We start from the raw sequence: 17,686 nt of genomic DNA on the forward strand, positions 1-17,686 counted from the left end.
AGGTAATGTAATGGGCCTGGCTGGCTGGTTCCCTGTTCTCCCAGTGACCTCTGTTCCTGAGGGCCAGCTCACCTGTCGGAGGAAGGTGATTGGCTGCTGGCCCATGGCTTGGGCATCCCCGATGTTGGCACGGATGACCTCAGTGAATGGTTTTTTGATACCCTGAGTAGAGAGAAGGCAACAGGTGGTTACTTGGTGACTCTCAGACCCTGGATTCCAGAGGCCAAGCAACGCTCAACAGGATATTAATAAGCAGCCCTATTCTGAGCCTTGCCAGGTGTCAGGCACAGTGCCCTCGATATGCGTGGTCCCATTTGACCTTCGCAGCCATCCCCATGAGGAAGAGCTAGTATTGGGCTGGCCAAAAAGTTTGTCTGAGTTTCTCATAAGATGTTACGGAAAAACCCGAACGAACTTTTCGGCCAACCCATATCAACCCCATTTTATAGATGAGGAAATTAAAGCTTCAAAAGGTGACCCACGTTCTGAAAAGGCTAGAAGAGCTTTCCTGGGCTCCCAGAGCACCCTGAGGCAGCTGCAGCTCCACTCTGAGCCTGGGGCAAATGTGGCAGGAGGCAGGGGTCAGCAGAAGAAAACATCAGGGACAGGATCCCACACCTGCTCGCTCCCCGCCCCCAAGCGCAGCTCCACCTCCACCCCTAAGTGAGTGACGGGCGCTGCAGCCACCCTCCCCTCCAGAAGCCATCGATCAGCAAGGACCTCTCGGGGGTCGTTCTCTTGTAAACCTGTCTTTGTAGGATGAAGAGTGCGGGCTGATTTTCACATTGAAAAAAAAAAAAAGCATCAGGGATGAAAACACCGGCTGAAGAGCAAAATTGAGGCCACTGCCTGAGCAATGTGTTTCGCACAGAACAGAGATGGCAGAGAGAGGAGGAATCTGGAAACCCTGGCAACGTCACTGGGGAGGTAACTGTAGGACACCCTGGCTGCTGCAAAGGAGAAAATGCAGTTTGGATGGAGAGTTGTGGGAATCTGAAAAGGTGGGAACTCCACAAAGCTCCCTGATAAATCCAGAATCAGCCACAAGAGTTAGAATCAACTGCAGGTTCAAGGACCTCCCAGGGCAGCTGAAAGGATTATCTAAGACAAACAGTATGAAAGCACTTGGCAGAGTACAAATATCATCTTTTTACAAAGCTGGACCAGGAACAAGGTTGCAAGGGTCATGGTGGAGGAAGAAGGTGGTGGGGCAAGGGGTAGCCTGGGTGGAACGCCTGGCCACCTTCCCTTTCCCCAAAGGAATCCTAAATACAAATTTTAAAGGTACAATTCTATGGTTTTGACACGTATCTGCTCCATTTCACACGTGTGAATAAAAGCAACTTTAGAAAACTTTCCCTTTTTAACTCAGTAACTTAAGTAAAGACCAACGGGCTTAAGGGATGAAAGCAGCTGCCAAACAAGTTTTCCTGACCCTCATCTGCCCCCCTAAGCCCCTCCCATGTAGAAATTCTCCAGCTGCATCAAGAGCCAGGAGGCACAGGGGGCTCGGGAGGGCACCCCAGAGACAGCCCTGGACCTTCATAAACACGGCCCGATGAGCCTCCAACAGCTATGTCTGGAGGAGGGGAGGAGGGGAGCAGGGGAGAGAGAGGCCTTTTAATTCCCTCCTGCCCCTTTCACCAGGTTCTTCGGGGCTGGCCAATATGGAAAGGGGTCTCAGGGGGCCCAAGGCAGCGGGGCAGCACCACCCACTGCCCAGGGCTGGGCCAGGGTGAGGGCAGGCACCCTGGAGACAGGCTGTGGGGCATGTGGCCTCAGGGATCATCCCACAAGCGGAGCAACCAGGTCACTGTGTGCAAAGGGGTGGGCCTGAGCCACCCCTTGGCACTGGCCTGGGCCGCTGGCAGGCGACACTCTGTCAGCCTGACTCAACTGCCACGGCCCCCCGGGCCTGGCCAGCTGAACTCAGGTGATTTCCACGGTGTGGGCACAGTCCACTCTTTGGTAGGAAGTAAATCTGTCATGGCCCAGGGCCAGAAACGACAACACACAGCTGCGGGCCCTCGGCCAGCCCCATGCAGGGAGAGAATGGTGCCTGGACGAGATCCTGGATGTTCCTTTCCTGTGCCCTCCCCCCGCACTGCTCAATGAATTCGGAGCCTGCTGACAAGCAGCCTGGGAGCATAGGTCTGCGTACCTATGGTCTCCAGATACTTTGCTATGAGGGCTAAGCTGGGGGATGGGAACTGGCTCCTCTGAATGGGCAGGCGACCAGCCTGCCCAGCCAACAGCCACCATACAAAGGAGACTCCTGTATCTAGGTGCTTGAGATCTACATGGGTTGGGAAATACCAAGGAGTCAGGGGCAGACGCCTGCCCACGGTGACTCATCCAGGCCTGCAAGCACACCCAGCAGCAACCTCACCTCAGCTCCACCCCCGGGAGCCTGCCGGGTCAGCACGTAGCTTCCTAGTTCCAATTCTCAGCATCCTAGAGCCCACCTGTATAACTCACCTGCACACATCCTGCCCAGAGTTGCCTCCCTGTGGAGCACTGAGATGAGAGCCACCACAGCGGGGCTCCCTTCCCACAATTCAGCTCTAGGGGGGCTCAAGGAGCAGGCCCCCAGGCTCTGGGGATGGCATGTTTCAGAGGGTGTCGGCAGGGAGAAGGAAGAAGGAGGTATCATCGTCCTTCCCAGCTCACTGGCCCAGCATTAGGACAATGGACAATTCTAATAGGCACACGGCAGTTTCCTCGAGGTCGGGATGGCTGCTGTCATTTCATATGACATGCTAGTGGCAAGGTGTGGTAGGACAGTTACTCCCCAGAGAACCTCCCTCTCATTCAACAAACACCTGTAAATCATGCCCTGTGACAGAAATGGGCAACACAAGAGAGGCTACCACCTTTGAGCCCAGGCTGATGAAGAAGTAGACTCAGAGAAGGGAGAGAGGGCACAGATGACCCCAGGCCAGGAAGGCCATGTGAAAAGACCCCGGGGCCATGAGCAGGACTGGCGCAGGCAGGAAGTCCCACAGAGAGCTCAGAAGGAAGCCCCAGAGACAAGCTCAACTAGTCCCCAGGGTCCCTGAAAACGGGTGCAGGGCCCAGCTGAGGAAACTGAGGCTCAGCACAGGGTCTGGCCCCAACCATCATGACAAGCAAAGCTACAAGAAACCGAGGCAAACCTATACAGGCCTGTGATTAAGAGATGAAGTGGGAGCTCCAAGGGCTATTTCCTAACCATAGCAGGGAAGGCTAGAGGTAGGCTCCTGAACTCTGGGGGCCTGTGGGAGGGTCCACTGTAAAAGCTGAGATTTGCAGGGCAGAAGCAGGGATGAAAGTTGAATGAGCTCCAAACAGGATAATTCAAGATAGCAAGGCGGGACTTCCCTGGTGGCGTAGTGGTTAAGAATCCGCCTGCCAATGCAGGGGACACGGTTTGATCCCTGGTCCGGGAAGATCCCACATGCCGTGGAGCAACTAAGCCCGTGTGCCATAACTACTGAGCCTGCGCTCTAGAGCCCATGTGTCACAACTACCGAGGCTGCGTGCTGCAACTACTGAAGCCCACGCACCTAGAGCTCGTGCTCTGCAACGAGAAGCCACCAGAATGAGAAGCCCGTGCACTGCAAGAAAGAGTAGCCCCTGTTCGCCGTAACTAGAGAAAGTCCGCCTGCAGTAACAAAGACCCAATGCAGCCAATAAATAAATGAATAAATAAATTTATTAAAAAAAAAAAAAAGATAGCAAGGCTAAGGCCCAGGCAGGAGAGAGTAAACCCCACCAAGCACATTGAAAGAGGGACCCTTGGCACTTCTCCCCAAGTAACTCTCGTTAGCTTGAAAACAAATACTCTTGTTACTGATTGGGGAAGTCCCTGGGGGTCCAGGGGTTAGGACTCTGCACTTTCGCTGCTGAGGGCCTAAGTTCAGTCTCTGGTCGGGGAACTAATAATATCCCGCAAGCCATGCAGCTTGGCAACCCCCCCCCCCCCCCAAAAAAGAGTTCTGATTGGCTTCTAGTTGTTCAAAGCATCACTAAACATCTCCAACTAGTCTTTAGGAGAAATAAGTTGCTCCCATTTTGTAGAGGAATAACGGAGACCAAGGTGCTCTGAATGACTTGTCTGAGGCCCACAGTACACAAAGGCAAAGCCCGGGTTAGAGGTCCTTGGTGACCTGGGCAGGGTGGGTAGGTGGATGGTTCACCCAAATGCAAGCCTGCACTACAGATTTCTTTAAGATAGTATCTAAGCTCTAAAGCAAATGACCTGTGAGATTTCACCTCTTGTGCTTAGCATAACCAGAGTTTCCAAATTGAGTTCTTAGCTAACAGTAGGTACTACAGCATTCTCCATTTTTACCTGCGTTTAGATGCAGCACACTGATGTTAACAGTATTGTTTTTCCCTTCATGAATGTTTTGCCCTGATTGTGTGCTTTACAAACAGAAGCCCTTCCTGTCTCCACTTATGCCAACCTCTTCCCCTCCCCCAGTAAAACAAGGGAAAAAGAAGTAGGTTGAGGAGGAACTGTCAGATCTTTTCAAAACTCCCACTAATGGCAGCTTATTTTTAAGCACTGCCCCCAATGAACACCAGGATCTGAAGAGCTGATAGGCCCTCCCACTTGGAGCTGCTGTCAGTAAGAAACAGGGCCTCCCAGAGAACACACAGACCAGGCTGGAGGAGAATGGCCCCTTTCACACACCTACTTAGTCAAGCGCCCCTCCTCCTTCAGGCTCTCCGGAGCATTCTCCTCCCCTCCTACCACAAAGCAAGATGGACGGGACCTGCCTGGCAAGCCACCCCACAGTCAAAATCCAGAGCCACGTGTCCAGCCAAGCAGCCGGTACTGTTTACAGAGCACCTGGTGAAATGATTCCATAAGGCAGCTTAAAGGCCTTCAGATGGACAAAGAGGCACAAAAGTCAGGGCTTGGGGAAACCCTGGGCCCACCAGACTTTCCTTTTATAGACTAGGGAAACCAAAGCCCAAAGAGGATAGGCGATTCACCCCAAGTCACTCTACTCCCTGCAAGTCCCATCCCTAATCAAATTGAAACTTTTAAAATAACATTAGTCCAGTTTTGATCATTAAAGTTCAAAACAGAGGTAGAAAAACTGAAGCTGTGCAAAACTAAGCCAAGCCAAGCCAAGCCAAAAAAAAACAAAAACAAAAACAAACCACTGGGAAAATATGGCTCTCTCAGAAGGGGCACTGTTTAAGCTAGCAAAATGGAGAGGCTGTCTCTCGAGAATGAAAGGTTCAAGCAAGGCTATGTTGGCTTGGCTGGGGCTATTATCTTCTGCACCAAGAGTCAGGCAACTGAGATTAGACCAAGTGAGAAGAGAACAAGAAGGCATGGATTTGAACAAAAGCACTAGAGAATGTAGGTGGACAGAAAGACTGTCTCAGCTTACTCAGGGGTAGGACATGGCAGTGGGGCCATCTGTCCTAGACATCACAGGGTGTTTCCAGCCCAAATGACCAAGAAATTTCTCCACCTCAATGATGGAGCCATACCCTGTTGGAACACCTTCCTGGTTCCCCACTGCACACCAAACTTTGCACCATAAAGTACTGAGCCCAGCACACAAGACTCCAGTCCCCCTTTTCCATCTCATTCATCTACATATCCCTCTGTCAGACAGTGCTCTCCAAACGGCACCAACCCCCTTCCGCAAATGCCCAGAATTCCCAACCTTCTTTTTTTGCTCAAAGCCCTCCTTCCACCTGGAATGCTCTCACATTTTCTCTGCCTGCTAAAAAAAATTCCACCAACCCTTAAAGAACTGGGGGAAGAGAAGCTCAAGCCCAGAGAACAATATGGCAATCAATTCCCTGAAGGCACAGACAGTGTCCCCTTATGTCCTAATCATCCTGGAACTTCTTGGAGCCCACACCCCAGCTGCTATGTAACAAAAAGTAGAGATAATCCATGGAACCCCTACCAGCTCTGGAATCACAAAAATCAGTTGTCAAGTGATAAACTGGAAACAATTTAACCTCAGCTTTAACAGGGAGACTGTTGTCTTAAGGAGGGCCAGCTCCAGTCTGCCAGATATCAACGAGAAGCAGAACAGCAAAAACCCGTTTTCTCTGCCTGTGGCCAACCTTTGGGACAGGAAGGCACAGAGACCCAGCCAGCCTTCTGTGGGCCAAGCTTTAAACTCAGCCATGCGAGGAGTCAGAGGGAGACACTGGACTCTGACTTGTCCAACTCACTGTTTCGTGTCAGCAGAACTGGTTGTCCCAACGAGGTCTCAGCAGGCCATGAGCTCATCAAATCCCCAAAGTCCCCGTGTTAATGTCATGGTCCCACCATGGCTTCCTCCCATGCATTCAGGGAACACTGTTACCAACTCACCCCCAAGATGTCCAGTTCTGGTGCCTATGAGAGCGAGATCAAGGAACGCTTTCCCCTTCTGGGTTAGGCCTATCTTGAGCTAGCAGCTGGGTATTTCATCAGTTCTTACAAATCTTAGGAGTGTTTACTTTTTTTACATTACCTTTCTTGACTCCACCTCCTGAGTTTCCCCCAGCTTAGAACTCTGGTGTCCTACAGGGGCATCTCTTACATCCACCCCAGCCACCCTGGTTGTAGGGAGGCAGAAATCACTACCAGGTGTGTGGTCACTTTACCTACAGCGATGAACTCAAGTTAAGATCCCAGCCAGCCGGCCACCGGGAGAAAGAACATCCCAGGGCCACCCTACCACGGTCCAAAAGGCCCAAGCCTCTGCTACCCACTGGGGGTGACTGTGTCCTCAGAGAACAAAATATGTCTGTTAGTCAAGGATCCAAAGGGGGCCTAAGGGAAGGAATTGTGCAGGACCCTCCTCAACGACTCCACTTTTGTCAGGAATCATTACTGGCACAGTGACCCAAAAGGTCTCAAACAGAGAGAGAAAAAGCTTTGGGAGCAAACCCAAGTCTCCTCAGAGCCTTCCTGCCTCCGCTGGCACCTAACGTGATCTCTGAAATTCTCCGTATTTCTTTACTGTCTGTTGTTGTCCTCCCCCCACCCCCCCAATGGATCCTGGTTCCACGCGGGTAGGACAGCCACATAGCAGGCAGTGCCTGGCACTAAGGGCAGCTCAATCATAACTGATGAATTCAATTCAACAAGTGAACCGTATCTGAGGGCCTTACTGTGTGCCAGGTGCCAGGCACTAGTGGGTGAAGGGATGGGGGGAGGGCATTCTCTCGTTTCAGACAAGGTGGGCCGCATGAAGGAGCTGGCCACGCGGGTGGGAGGAAGTCCAGCGGGCGAACCCCAGCAGGGGACCACCGCTACTCTTCCCCCTACCAGTGCCCCCTAGCCTCCCCGGGCCCTCCCGCCCCACGGGCCTCAGCGCCCGCGCTCACCCGCTGCAGCTCGAGCTCGATCTCGCCGGCCTTGAGCACAATGGGTCCCCGCACCGCGTACTCCACCGCCTTCACCTGCGGGTTCATGGACTCGAGCGTAAGGATGCGCTCGCGCCTGCTCCGCTCGGGTCGCACCTTGAGCACCGCCGAGGCTTCGGCGGCCGCACTGCTCTGACTACGGCCCCAGGGGCCGAGGGTCCGGGGGTAGCAGCCCCGCCGGACCAGCGCCGCCGCCCGCTGCATGGCGCGCCCGCCCAGAGAAACCTTGGGACAAAAAGGGAAAGAGAACAAATACGTCGTGCACAGCCCAAGGCGGGCACGCGGGCACCCGCCCCCAAGCCCAGCCAAGGGCTCTTTCAGCGAACGGTGCCAGCCTGGCTTCGGGGACGGGTGGCCACCCCTCGGCGACTCGGACCCTGCACCTCGCCACTGCAGAGCCAAAGCGCTGCACAACCGGGTTTCGCAAAGGATGCGCCCAGTGCATGCATGCTACGTGCCTGTCGCCGCCTAGCCACCCCTTCCTCTAATCCGGCTAGAGCGCGCGCCTGGAGCTGCTTCTCCACTCGGGCGCCCGCAGCCGCATCCCAGCGCACGCACCACTCGGGCCCCAGCGCTCGCACACCCACTGCCGGCGAGTCCGCCCGGGCCTGCCCGCTGGCCCCTGGGCCTTGTAGTCCCCCAGTCTGTTTTCAGAGCAGGTGTGGAGAGCTGGTCGAACTACAAATCCCATAGTGCCCCGCGCTGGCCTGATCGGGGGCCGGGCTGGAGGCGGGAGCGGCGGTCTGGCTCCGCCGCGCGCTGGGCGGGCTCTTTGTCTGGCAGAGGGAATGCGGCGCCTAGAGGGGGTCTGGTGGGGGCTGTCCTTCTCAGCCTTCTGTGAATTTAGAGCTTTTTGCAGCTTATCCCTGGAAGCGCACCGCGCATTCCCCCATACACCCCTTCCCCCAACACCTGCAAGGACACAGGCTGAGAGATGGTGCAGTCCTCACGCTAAGTTTCATCAGCCAGGGCCCGACGGTGGCAGTGGCAGCTCTGCGGGGGCTGGTAGAAAGAGGCGCTTAGGAGTTTGGGACTTGACTGCCGCTCTTACCCGTCTCAACTTCGGTTTCTTGTCGTCAAAACGGAAATCAGCTCGCAGCCTCTAAGGGTTGTCATGAAAATTAAAGGACCAAGCAGCTGGTGTATACCAGGTGGTCAGGCTTCCTGACAACTCCATTTGAAACTCTACCCCACCTCCATTACCTCTCTCAAATTCCTTTCTAGCATCAGAAACTTAGACACTTTTTACTGGCTCCCCCATTAACCATGTAAGCTCCAGGAGGCAGGGGCAGCGTTCTTCCTGTTCATCATACTCACAGCACCTCCGAGTGTTCACAGCACACAGTAAGCACTCAGTAATTGTTGTTGAAGAATGAATGCTCAGTGCATGTTAACTATTATTTTGGCAAAGGTACCTGCAAGCAGAGGCATCCTGGTTTACCCAGAGTGAGTGAAGGGCGAGAGTAGGAATGGAAGAAACCTGTTCTGAGACACCAAAATCAACAGAGAGGATGTGGGAGAAGTCACTTGCTGTCTCTGGGCCTCAGATTCTCTATCTGCAAAATAAGTTGCATTAAATAACCTCTAAGGTCCCTCCTGGGCTTGGAAATTCTGTGTCTAGGTGTTTTCAGGCAGGTAAACAGTCCAGAGCTCCCTCACGCCAATAAACACACACACATCAGATTTGTGGAATGTGGGGGGCAGGAGGCACTTAAAAACACAGTAGTGTAGGGGAGAAGGTACTAGAAAATCTGGGTTTGAATATAGGTGCATATAGCCACTTACTACCAGTGGGCTGACTTTGAACATGTTACTTCGCCTTTGTAAGCCGTTTCCCCACCTGTGAAATGGGGTAACACACCAACCTCATGGGACTGTGGGGAAAGTTCAGTGAGGTAACTGTAAAAGTCAAGAGTTTGGAACCTAGTGCTATGGATCACTCTTGTTCATCCTTGTCAAGGGAATGCCATATATTTTGATTAAATTAATTGATTACCAATGAAGGGGAAAGGGGGATGGGGAGAGCAACAGAAACCACAGATCGCGCCGAGTATTCCTATGTTAGGCCTGCCAGGGCCCCTGGAAAGTTATTTGGGCCTCTCATCACTGGTCCCACCCCCAGCACCTGTGTCTACACCAGTTCCTTCCCAGCCTCTGTCTCAATGGATAGGTATTCAGTCTCCAGGTAAAATATTCTCCCCTAGGGAGCTTAGCTACTCTAAGGACTCCACTGCCTTCAATGTCTGCCTAGTTGGGGAGCTACACACCTACACACTCCTCTCCACCTCCAAAACACACTTAACCTTGACCTACGTATGCTGTAAACACATTCCCTTCCTGCTGTCTCCACCCTTGATCAGAGGGGACAGTGGGCTGGGAGGCAGGGCGGGCTTAGGTGAGCACAAATCCATTTGCGCAACAGAGAAAAACAACAGCCAGCACACAGCCCATCTACGTGGGATCCCTCGTCATCACTGTAGAAAACTAGTGTCCCAAATAGGTCCTTTGCCAACTTGTCACAATCACATGAGGAGAAAGTTCCCTTGCTTTCCTGTGAACCATAGTTTGCAGTATGCAAAGCACTTTCTTGCCTATCACTGCATTTGAACCTCATAGACATCAATGAAAGAGAAAGGGCAGGCATTATCCCTATTTTACAGTTGAGGCTCAGAGAGATTAAGTGACTTGTTCAGGTGGCACAGTTAAGTGTAGAGTAGTACTAACTCAGTACTGCAGCCCATAAACGCAGAGACCAGGCTTGCGTAGCTCTCTGGGTTTGGTAACTTGAGCTGCCTATTGCAAAGCTCTGAGCCCTTAAAAAGCTTTCAGATGGTAGTTGTGGTGATAATGATCATGGTGGTTAAAGTGTGAACTCTGCTTTTATTTTGCCCCTAGACCAGGTCAGGGTGGGGCAGGAGGCAGGATCCTAAATATTAAAGATAAAATCTGGCTGAAATAATCATAAATGCCCTCCCCGTGAGCTGAGAGATCCAAATACACAGCAAGCTCTTGATGACACAAACAGTTGGGAAAGTCATATGTGTGCAAGACATGGTACCAGTCTTTATTTCTTTCCTCAATAGGTTTTTCCTGGGCAACTATCAGGTGCCAGGTACTGGCTGAATTCCGGGTCTATAGTGTGTTTCAGAGACCCTCCTTGCCTACACAGAACATACAGTTTCTTAGGGAAGGCAGACGATAATTGCACACAGAAACATGATTACAAACTGTGATAACTGCTGAGGACTTTTATGAGCACTTATAGCCCAAAGTTCTGAGCAAAGGTTTCCCTGGGAAGTTGCCTGTCAGCTGGAGCTGCCCGGCAGCCTGGCTGGATGGTGAGGGATAGCAGTACTGGCAGGGGTGGTAGACACAGAGATGTGCCCTCTCACCTGGGAAGGAAGAACTTGCCTTTAACCAAGGGGTGTGGTCAACAGACAGCCTAGCATAGCACGTGCACAGAACCGCCTTGCCTGAGGTCACCGTCACACCCTATTATTGTTCCAGCGCGTCCCATAGTACTTGTTCCAGAACTTCCCCAGGAGGTTGGCTGAAGGTTTGGCAGGTTTGCATCATGGTTTTTCTCTCTTCTGCCTGATCCTGCTTCCTCCCACTTCCTCCTATAGGAGTGGATTCCTAATATCCATCTTGTACCTCACACTCCATTTCAGTGTCAGTGGTGAGATGGATGGCATCCCAGGTCATGGATCATTGAAGGCCAAGAAGTCTGAAGAGCTCCAAGAAGGCTAGGGTGACTGCAGATTAGGGAGGGGCAGGGCTGGAAGACATCGGTCAGAGGTGAGCTGTGGTAGGACAGGCAGGCCAGGTCCTGAATGTGAGAATTTTGATTTTCATCCTAAGAACAATGAGAAGCCCCTGGAAGGCTTAAAAAATAAGGGAGTGACATGATCTTATTTATGTTTAAAATTCTGCTCTATGGAGGATGAATTGGAGGGGGCAATAGAGGGTGCAGGAGGATGAACTGTGGCACAAATAAGGTCCAGGGTTGGCCTGGACTAGGGTGCGGGTGATGGGAAATGGACAGGCTCTTCTACATCCCCAGAACCTGGCATGATACCTGGCACACAGAGGTTCTCAGTAAATTTTTGTTGAATGAATGAGGAAATCAATTTTACGAGGTCATGCTTTCAAGGTGCTTGCAGTCCAGCAGGAGATGGGCAGCGCATGGTAAGTGTGGAAAAGGCAGCTCCCAAGAATGCAGTGTGGCCGGTCCTTGGAGTCAACGAGGACTATTCCAGTCAGTGAGGACAATGAGAGACCTTCATAAAGAACCACAGAACAGAACAGAAAGTGAGAGGGTCCTCCCAGAAGAGCAGATGGGTACTACGGGGCTGCAGGGAGGGACAGATGACCTCTCAGAATATCAAATTATGCTTGGGCTGGATGGTTGGGTGACTTAAAGGTAATTCTTAGTCCTTTGCTCCCAAGGACTCTTGGGAAGTCAGGTAGAAGTTAGTGCTATCAGTAATCGAATACCTTGGCTAGTAGTTTAGACAGTGATTCTAAAGTAGTATCCCAAGTGTTTGCTTAAAATGCAGATTCCAGAGCCTTGCTCCAGACTTGCTGCTCCTGAAACTCCAGAGAGAGTTTTGCCCAGGGATTTTCCTCTAACCAGGAGTCTGATGTGCCCTAAAATTTGAGAACTACAGGTGCAGGGCAAGGCAGGGCACAATCACAGTGGGGAAAGCCCAGATCAGGTAGTTCTGAATTCTGATTCCAAATATGTTACTAATGAGATGTGTGATCTTGAGCCAGTGCTAACTCTTCTTGGGCCCTAACCTCCTCACCTGCAGAACTACCTGCATTTCTACTGGATTTCTGTGTTATTGGCTCTTCTGAGAGCTTGAAGACAGTCCAGCCTCCCCCTCCAGTGCAAGAGACTCCCCCAGTCACAGCCGCAGCCTCTGCTCACCTTGGTTTCCTTACCTGTCAGTGAAGTGACGACAACATCTGCCTCAGAGGGTTACAGAGAGGATTAAAATGATATTAAAATTTTTATTTTCCTTATGGATATTTGGGTAGATTAGAAAGTCTGAAAGGATAAACACTCCATTGTTAACAGTGATTATCTCTGAGTGGTGGGATTACTGATGTTTTCTTTTTGCTTAATGTATTATCAATGTTTTAATAAATGATAAATTTAAAAAATAATGTTAAAAAATAAAATAAATTAAAAAAATATAAACAGAATTCCTATATGATCCAGCAATTCTTCTTCTGGGTCTATACATAGATGAATTGAAGGCAGGTAGGGACTTGAATAGGTATTTGTACACCAATGTTCAAAGCAGCATTATACACAATAGCCAAAAGGTGGAAACAACCCAAATGTCAGACACATGGATATATAAAATGTGGATAAACAAAATATAATGGAATATTATTTAACCTTTAAAAGGAAGGAAATTTTGACACACAGTACTACATAGATGAAACAAAGACATTATGCTAAGTGAAAAGGACAAAGGTACATTATGCAAGCACAAAAGGACAAATATTGTGTGAGTTTGTGTATATAAGAGGTACCTAGAATAAGCAAATTTATAGAGACAAAAATTAGAATATATTACCAAGGGCTGGGGGAAAGGTGGAATGGGGAGTTATTGTTTAAGAGGGGCAAAGTTTCTGTTTGGGAGGATGAGAACGTTCTGGAGATGGATGGTGGTGATGGTTGCACAGCAATGGAAATGTACTTAATGCCACTAGACTGTACACTTACAAATGCTCAGAGTGGTAACTTTTATGTTACGTATATTTTACCATAAAAAAAATGAACAAGGATTTCCTGTGTAATGCAAGAACATTTAAAGAAGGAAACAATTTAAATCGGAGAATGCTCATGGTTTTGGAGATGGCTACTGAGCCATTTCTGGGGTGTGTGGAGGCCTTTGCTTGGGCCTCTCTCTCCGCCCCCTCCCCGCCCTGCCCCTCTGTCTGCCACATACCAGTCAGCTCCCATCCTTGCTCCTCATATTTTCCTTTCTAAATAGGGCCTCATTTTTTAAAAGTCAGGCTTGAGTTCTTAGGGAAAATTTAGGAGGTTTTCACTGAGATCCCACCTGCTCTGAGTCTCTTTGGAGCAAATTATTGCCTCTCTAACAAGTAAATATTAGTTGAGGTGACGTGATAGCCAGGACACATGTATTAGTAAGCTTTCAAAATGACGTGCAAAGTGGGTTAAAGATAAACTTGGGAAGCAAAGCCAAGCTGGACATAGGCAACTGGCACATTTGACCCAAGTGTAATTCATGGAGATTGGGACTGGATAGAGACATTTCACAAAAAGCAGTATTTGCAGTTCAGTATTGCATTGATAACATTTCAAAACAGAGGCAGGCACGTTGTGGTCTTAGCAGCTGACTCAACAAAATCTAGGTATTGGAGAACAGGAAGAGGGAAGGGTAGAGGAGCAAAAGGGAAAGAACAATGGTATAAGCTTTAGGAGCAAATACAACCTCCTTTATTCAGAGTGTGTCTGTTGTTCCACATTCCTTGATTTCTTGCTCCCTGGTCTTGCAGGTATAGGAGGACTCTTTGACTTCACTTCTTCCATGGAGGACATTTGGGAAAGATTTCAGAACAGTCCAAGGGACTAATATAAAGAGAATCCTTAGCAGCAAACTCAATGACTCCAGCAATTCAGTACCCCAAAACAGACAAAATATTAAGCAATGGCTCAAATCAATACTTCCAACTGGTTTACTCACTGAGTTTTCCCACATATTTTCTTCATGAAGCCACAGAATCTTTCACCTAGAGAAGATTGCAAAATAGTTTTGGGACCTGGGAACTTAAGAGAAAAAACATTTATGCCCTTGTCATTTGTTGCTCTCATTTACTCCTTTAGTTTTTGGAGTTTTGGATTCTAATTCTTTAAATTTTTAAATTTTTCTTATTTTATTTTTTGTGGGGAAGGAACATGCAGCATTTATTGTAAAGGCACCAACACAAGGAGGAGGGGTGACTAGTGCTTTAAAATCTTGAACTACTGGATTCTAGTTCTTAAAGAAAGGGAATCTGTTTCCTACTTTATGCCTGGGGAAACAGGCACAGATTATCTGTGATTTGGGTTTAGCAGCAGGGTGGCCTGGCACAAAGCTTTCTTTATTAGTAATAATATTATTAAAATTATAGCTAGGAGTTATTAAGCATTTTTAATGCATCAGATACTGTGCTAAGCACTTTACTGCCTCATTTCATGCAAGCCTCAGAACCACCTTATGACTTACTTACTCCTGTGATCCCTATTACATAGATAGCAAAACTGATGTTCAGAGAGATTGAGCTACTTGTCAAGATCACATAGCTAATAAGTGGCAGAGCTGAGACTTGAACTTAGGATCTCAAAGGTTAAATGCTCAGTTCCATAAGACTACCCCCACTTGTGACACTAGTCCCCAAGCTACCTGCACAACTACAAACTCAAGGGATCTCACAACCCCTCGCTCAGATTCAGTAATTCTCTAGGATGACTCACAGAACTCAGGAAAGTTCTATGCTTGTTATTACAATTTTATTATAAAGGATATAATTTAGAAGCAGCCAAATGGAAGATATGCATAGGGTAGGTATGGGGAGGGGAGACGTGGCATGAGGAGTGGAGGAGGGCATACCATTCTTCCAGCATATGGATGTATTTGTTACCCAACCAAACTTGAGTCCACTTGCTGAAGAACTGCAAAGCCAATCTACTGACACTAGGTTGTGGGAAGGAAAGTACAGCGTTTATTGTAGGTCATCAAAGCAAAGGAGTGGGGAGACAAGCCTCAGAACCCTTCCAACTTGATCTTTGAGTCTGGAGTTTTTTTTAAAGGGGAAGAACAAAGAGGCTGAAATTAATCATCATCCTGTGACATTTCTTAATTATAGTTTTGGGAGTCAGGATGTCTCTGATTTACAAGTCTCTGGCCAGATGGTCCATGGCTTGGGGAGCTCATCCTGCCCTAAAGAAACAACCTGAGTTTGTATGTTAATGATGATATCTATAATAGCAGTGTTGGTACATTAACAATATTATCTTAATGATGTTATCAACAACAGCAATTTTAGTCATCTGACTGGCTGATTAGTGTTCAGTTAGCAAAGAATTGAGGTCAAGAGGGGATAAGAAAAGGAATAAAGTTTTGGATAGAGAGATTAATCATAAACTTGGTAAGGGATCTCAGTTTTAGGGGGGCTTGGTTTCATGTTCACCAACCCATAAGCTCCCCAAGGCTCCTTGTTCAAGAGTTTTTAATCAAGGCTTCATTACATAGCATGATTGATTATATCATTGACCACTGGTGATTGAATTCAGTCTCTAGACTCATTCACCTCTCTGGAATTTGGGAAGTGGGGCTGAAATTTCCAACCATCTAATCAAGTGCATGGCCAGCTCCTCTCTTGAAACTATCTAAGGGCTCACTTTGAGCCATCCTGTTAGCGTAAAACTCCGATTCCCAATTCTCCCTTGTACGCAGCAGCTTTTAAATGTTTTAACTTCCCTAAGTGTCTCACCCTGCTTTTTAAAGGAATAGGTGGTATATTGTATTCCTCAATCAGTAATCCTCTGCCCCAGGCATATGTGGGTCTGTATTCCACTGTGGCTTTCATGAGCCGTGCCCACTGCTGCCCACAGCTTTTCCTAGCCTGAGATCTGAGCTGTGCCATGTTTGGCCATCTGAGCTCCAAGTTAGGTGACACAGGGACCAATCAGACAGCTCTCACACAAGTTAAAATTTTGAAAATTAGGTCCCTTCTGCCTTCTCTGGTTCTTGGAAGGAAACTGGGGACTGGATTGCTTCTTCCCCTAAACCAGTGTTTGCCACACTGAGGAGAGGGTAGGGCAGGGGCAAGTAAAAACGCTATAAAACTCCTTCCATTTTGAATGTGACTTTTACTTAATTGGGGATTCACTTGGTTGCTATAGGTCTTTGACTGATTTGCTGAGCTCCTATTAAGCCAATCTCTAGTTGTTGATTTGATGTTTCCACTGGGGGAAATGAGGGCCTAGAGCTTCCTAGTCTACCATCTTGCTGATGTCACTCTAAGCATTTTTACTAATATGTGACCATAGCAAATTCTCTGTGGTCTCCATCAGGTAGGTAACAGGTGAAGTGGGACAAGCCAGGGCCTCGTAAAGACACCATGAAGCTGGTGTCTTTATTTCCTCCATGCTGAGAGAAGGCCAGAGTGTCAGAGCCAAAAGGGCCCTGCAGTTATCCAGCCCCAGCCCCTGTGAAGATAGGGGCCAATAGTGGCTATCACTGCTGCCCATACCATCAGCCAATTGAGATCTAAGATGAAGTGTGTTGATGAAAAACATCGCCTGCCAGATCAGTAAGCAAAGGATGTTGCAGCCATTAAGCCAGCAGCCACTGCAACCACCTCCCACTGTGCACCCTGAGGGGACTAAGGATGGAGAAAACAGAATATTGGCCCTAGATAGCTAAGGTGTACATCAAAGGAATGATTTCAGTGAGCCCAGACTCTCACAGCTTCCCAAACACAGAAAATCGGTAAACTCATTAACTTGAAATGTCTGGTTCTCTTTAATTAACAGTAATCTTTTGAGACTTCCCTGGTGGTCAAGTGGGTAAGACTCTGCACTCCTAATGCAGGGTGCCCGGGTTCGATCCCTGGTCGGGGAACTAGATCCTGCATGCGTACCGCAACTAAGAGTCTGCGTGCCTCAACTAAGAAGTCCGCATGCTGCAATTAAGAAGTCCGCATACCACAATTAAGAAGCCCGCATTCTGCAACTAAGAAGTCCACATGTTGCAAAGAAGATCCTGCCTGCCACAACTAAGACCTGGCACAGCTGAAATAAATAAATAAAAAACAAAACTCGGTAATCTTTTTTTAAAAAATAAATTTATTTATTGGCTGCATTGGGTCTTCGTTGCTGTACATGGGCTTTCTCTAGTTGTGGCGAGTGGGGGCTCCTCATTGTGGTGGCTCCTCATTGTGGTGGCTTCTCTTGTTGCGGAGCACGGGCTCTAGGTGCGTGGGCTTCCGTAGTTGCAGCACACAGACTCAATAGTTGTGGTGCATGGGCTTAGTTACTCCGTGGCATGTGGTATCTCCCTGGGGCAGGGATTGAATCCATGTCCCTTGCATGGGCAGGTGGATTCTTAAGCACTGCACCACCTAGGAAGTCCCAAAACCCAGTAATCTTTTAACGTTCCAACTACCTGATTTTTGTTGCAAAAACTACTATATATCCTGTCTTCTCCCTTACCTCTTCAGAGCAGTTCCTCAGAGCTATCTGAGAGGCTGTCTTCTGAGCTTAAGTCCTCAGTTTTGTCTG

The 17,686-nt window shown here is 48.9% G+C and overlaps 1 protein-coding gene and 1 non-coding gene across 3 annotated transcripts in view; one reads left to right on the forward strand and one right to left on the reverse strand.

Moving 5' to 3' along the window:
• GPT2 (glutamic--pyruvic transaminase 2) overlaps nucleotides 1–7,947 on the reverse strand; it is a 31,719-nt gene extending 23,772 nt beyond the window's left edge. The window contains exons 1-3 of one of the 2 annotated variants that reach the window (XM_057711415.1): nucleotides 7,836–7,947; nucleotides 7,339–7,602; nucleotides 73–162 (exon numbers count right to left, since the gene is read on the reverse strand). In XM_057711415.1, coding sequence (XP_057567398.1) covers nucleotides 73–162; nucleotides 7,339–7,581 — 333 coding nt within the window. In that variant the 5' untranslated portion in view covers nucleotides 7,582–7,602; nucleotides 7,836–7,947. The remainder of the gene's footprint in view (nucleotides 1–72; nucleotides 163–7,338; nucleotides 7,603–7,835) is intronic. The other variant, XM_057711416.1, reaches the window with a different exon arrangement.
• Nucleotides 7,948–16,954: 9,007 nt separating this feature from the next.
• On the forward strand, nucleotides 16,955–17,027 carry TRNAR-CCU (transfer RNA arginine (anticodon CCU)). Its single transcript has one exon. It is a non-coding gene; the product is annotated as a tRNA-Arg (tRNA).
• Nucleotides 17,028–17,686: the final 659 nt, after the last annotated feature.

The sequence above is a fragment of the Hippopotamus amphibius genome, chromosome 16 (assembly GCF_030028045.1).
Source record: "Hippopotamus amphibius kiboko isolate mHipAmp2 chromosome 16, mHipAmp2.hap2, whole genome shotgun sequence".
NCBI classification, from domain to species: Eukaryota; Metazoa; Chordata; class Mammalia; order Artiodactyla; family Hippopotamidae; genus Hippopotamus; species Hippopotamus amphibius.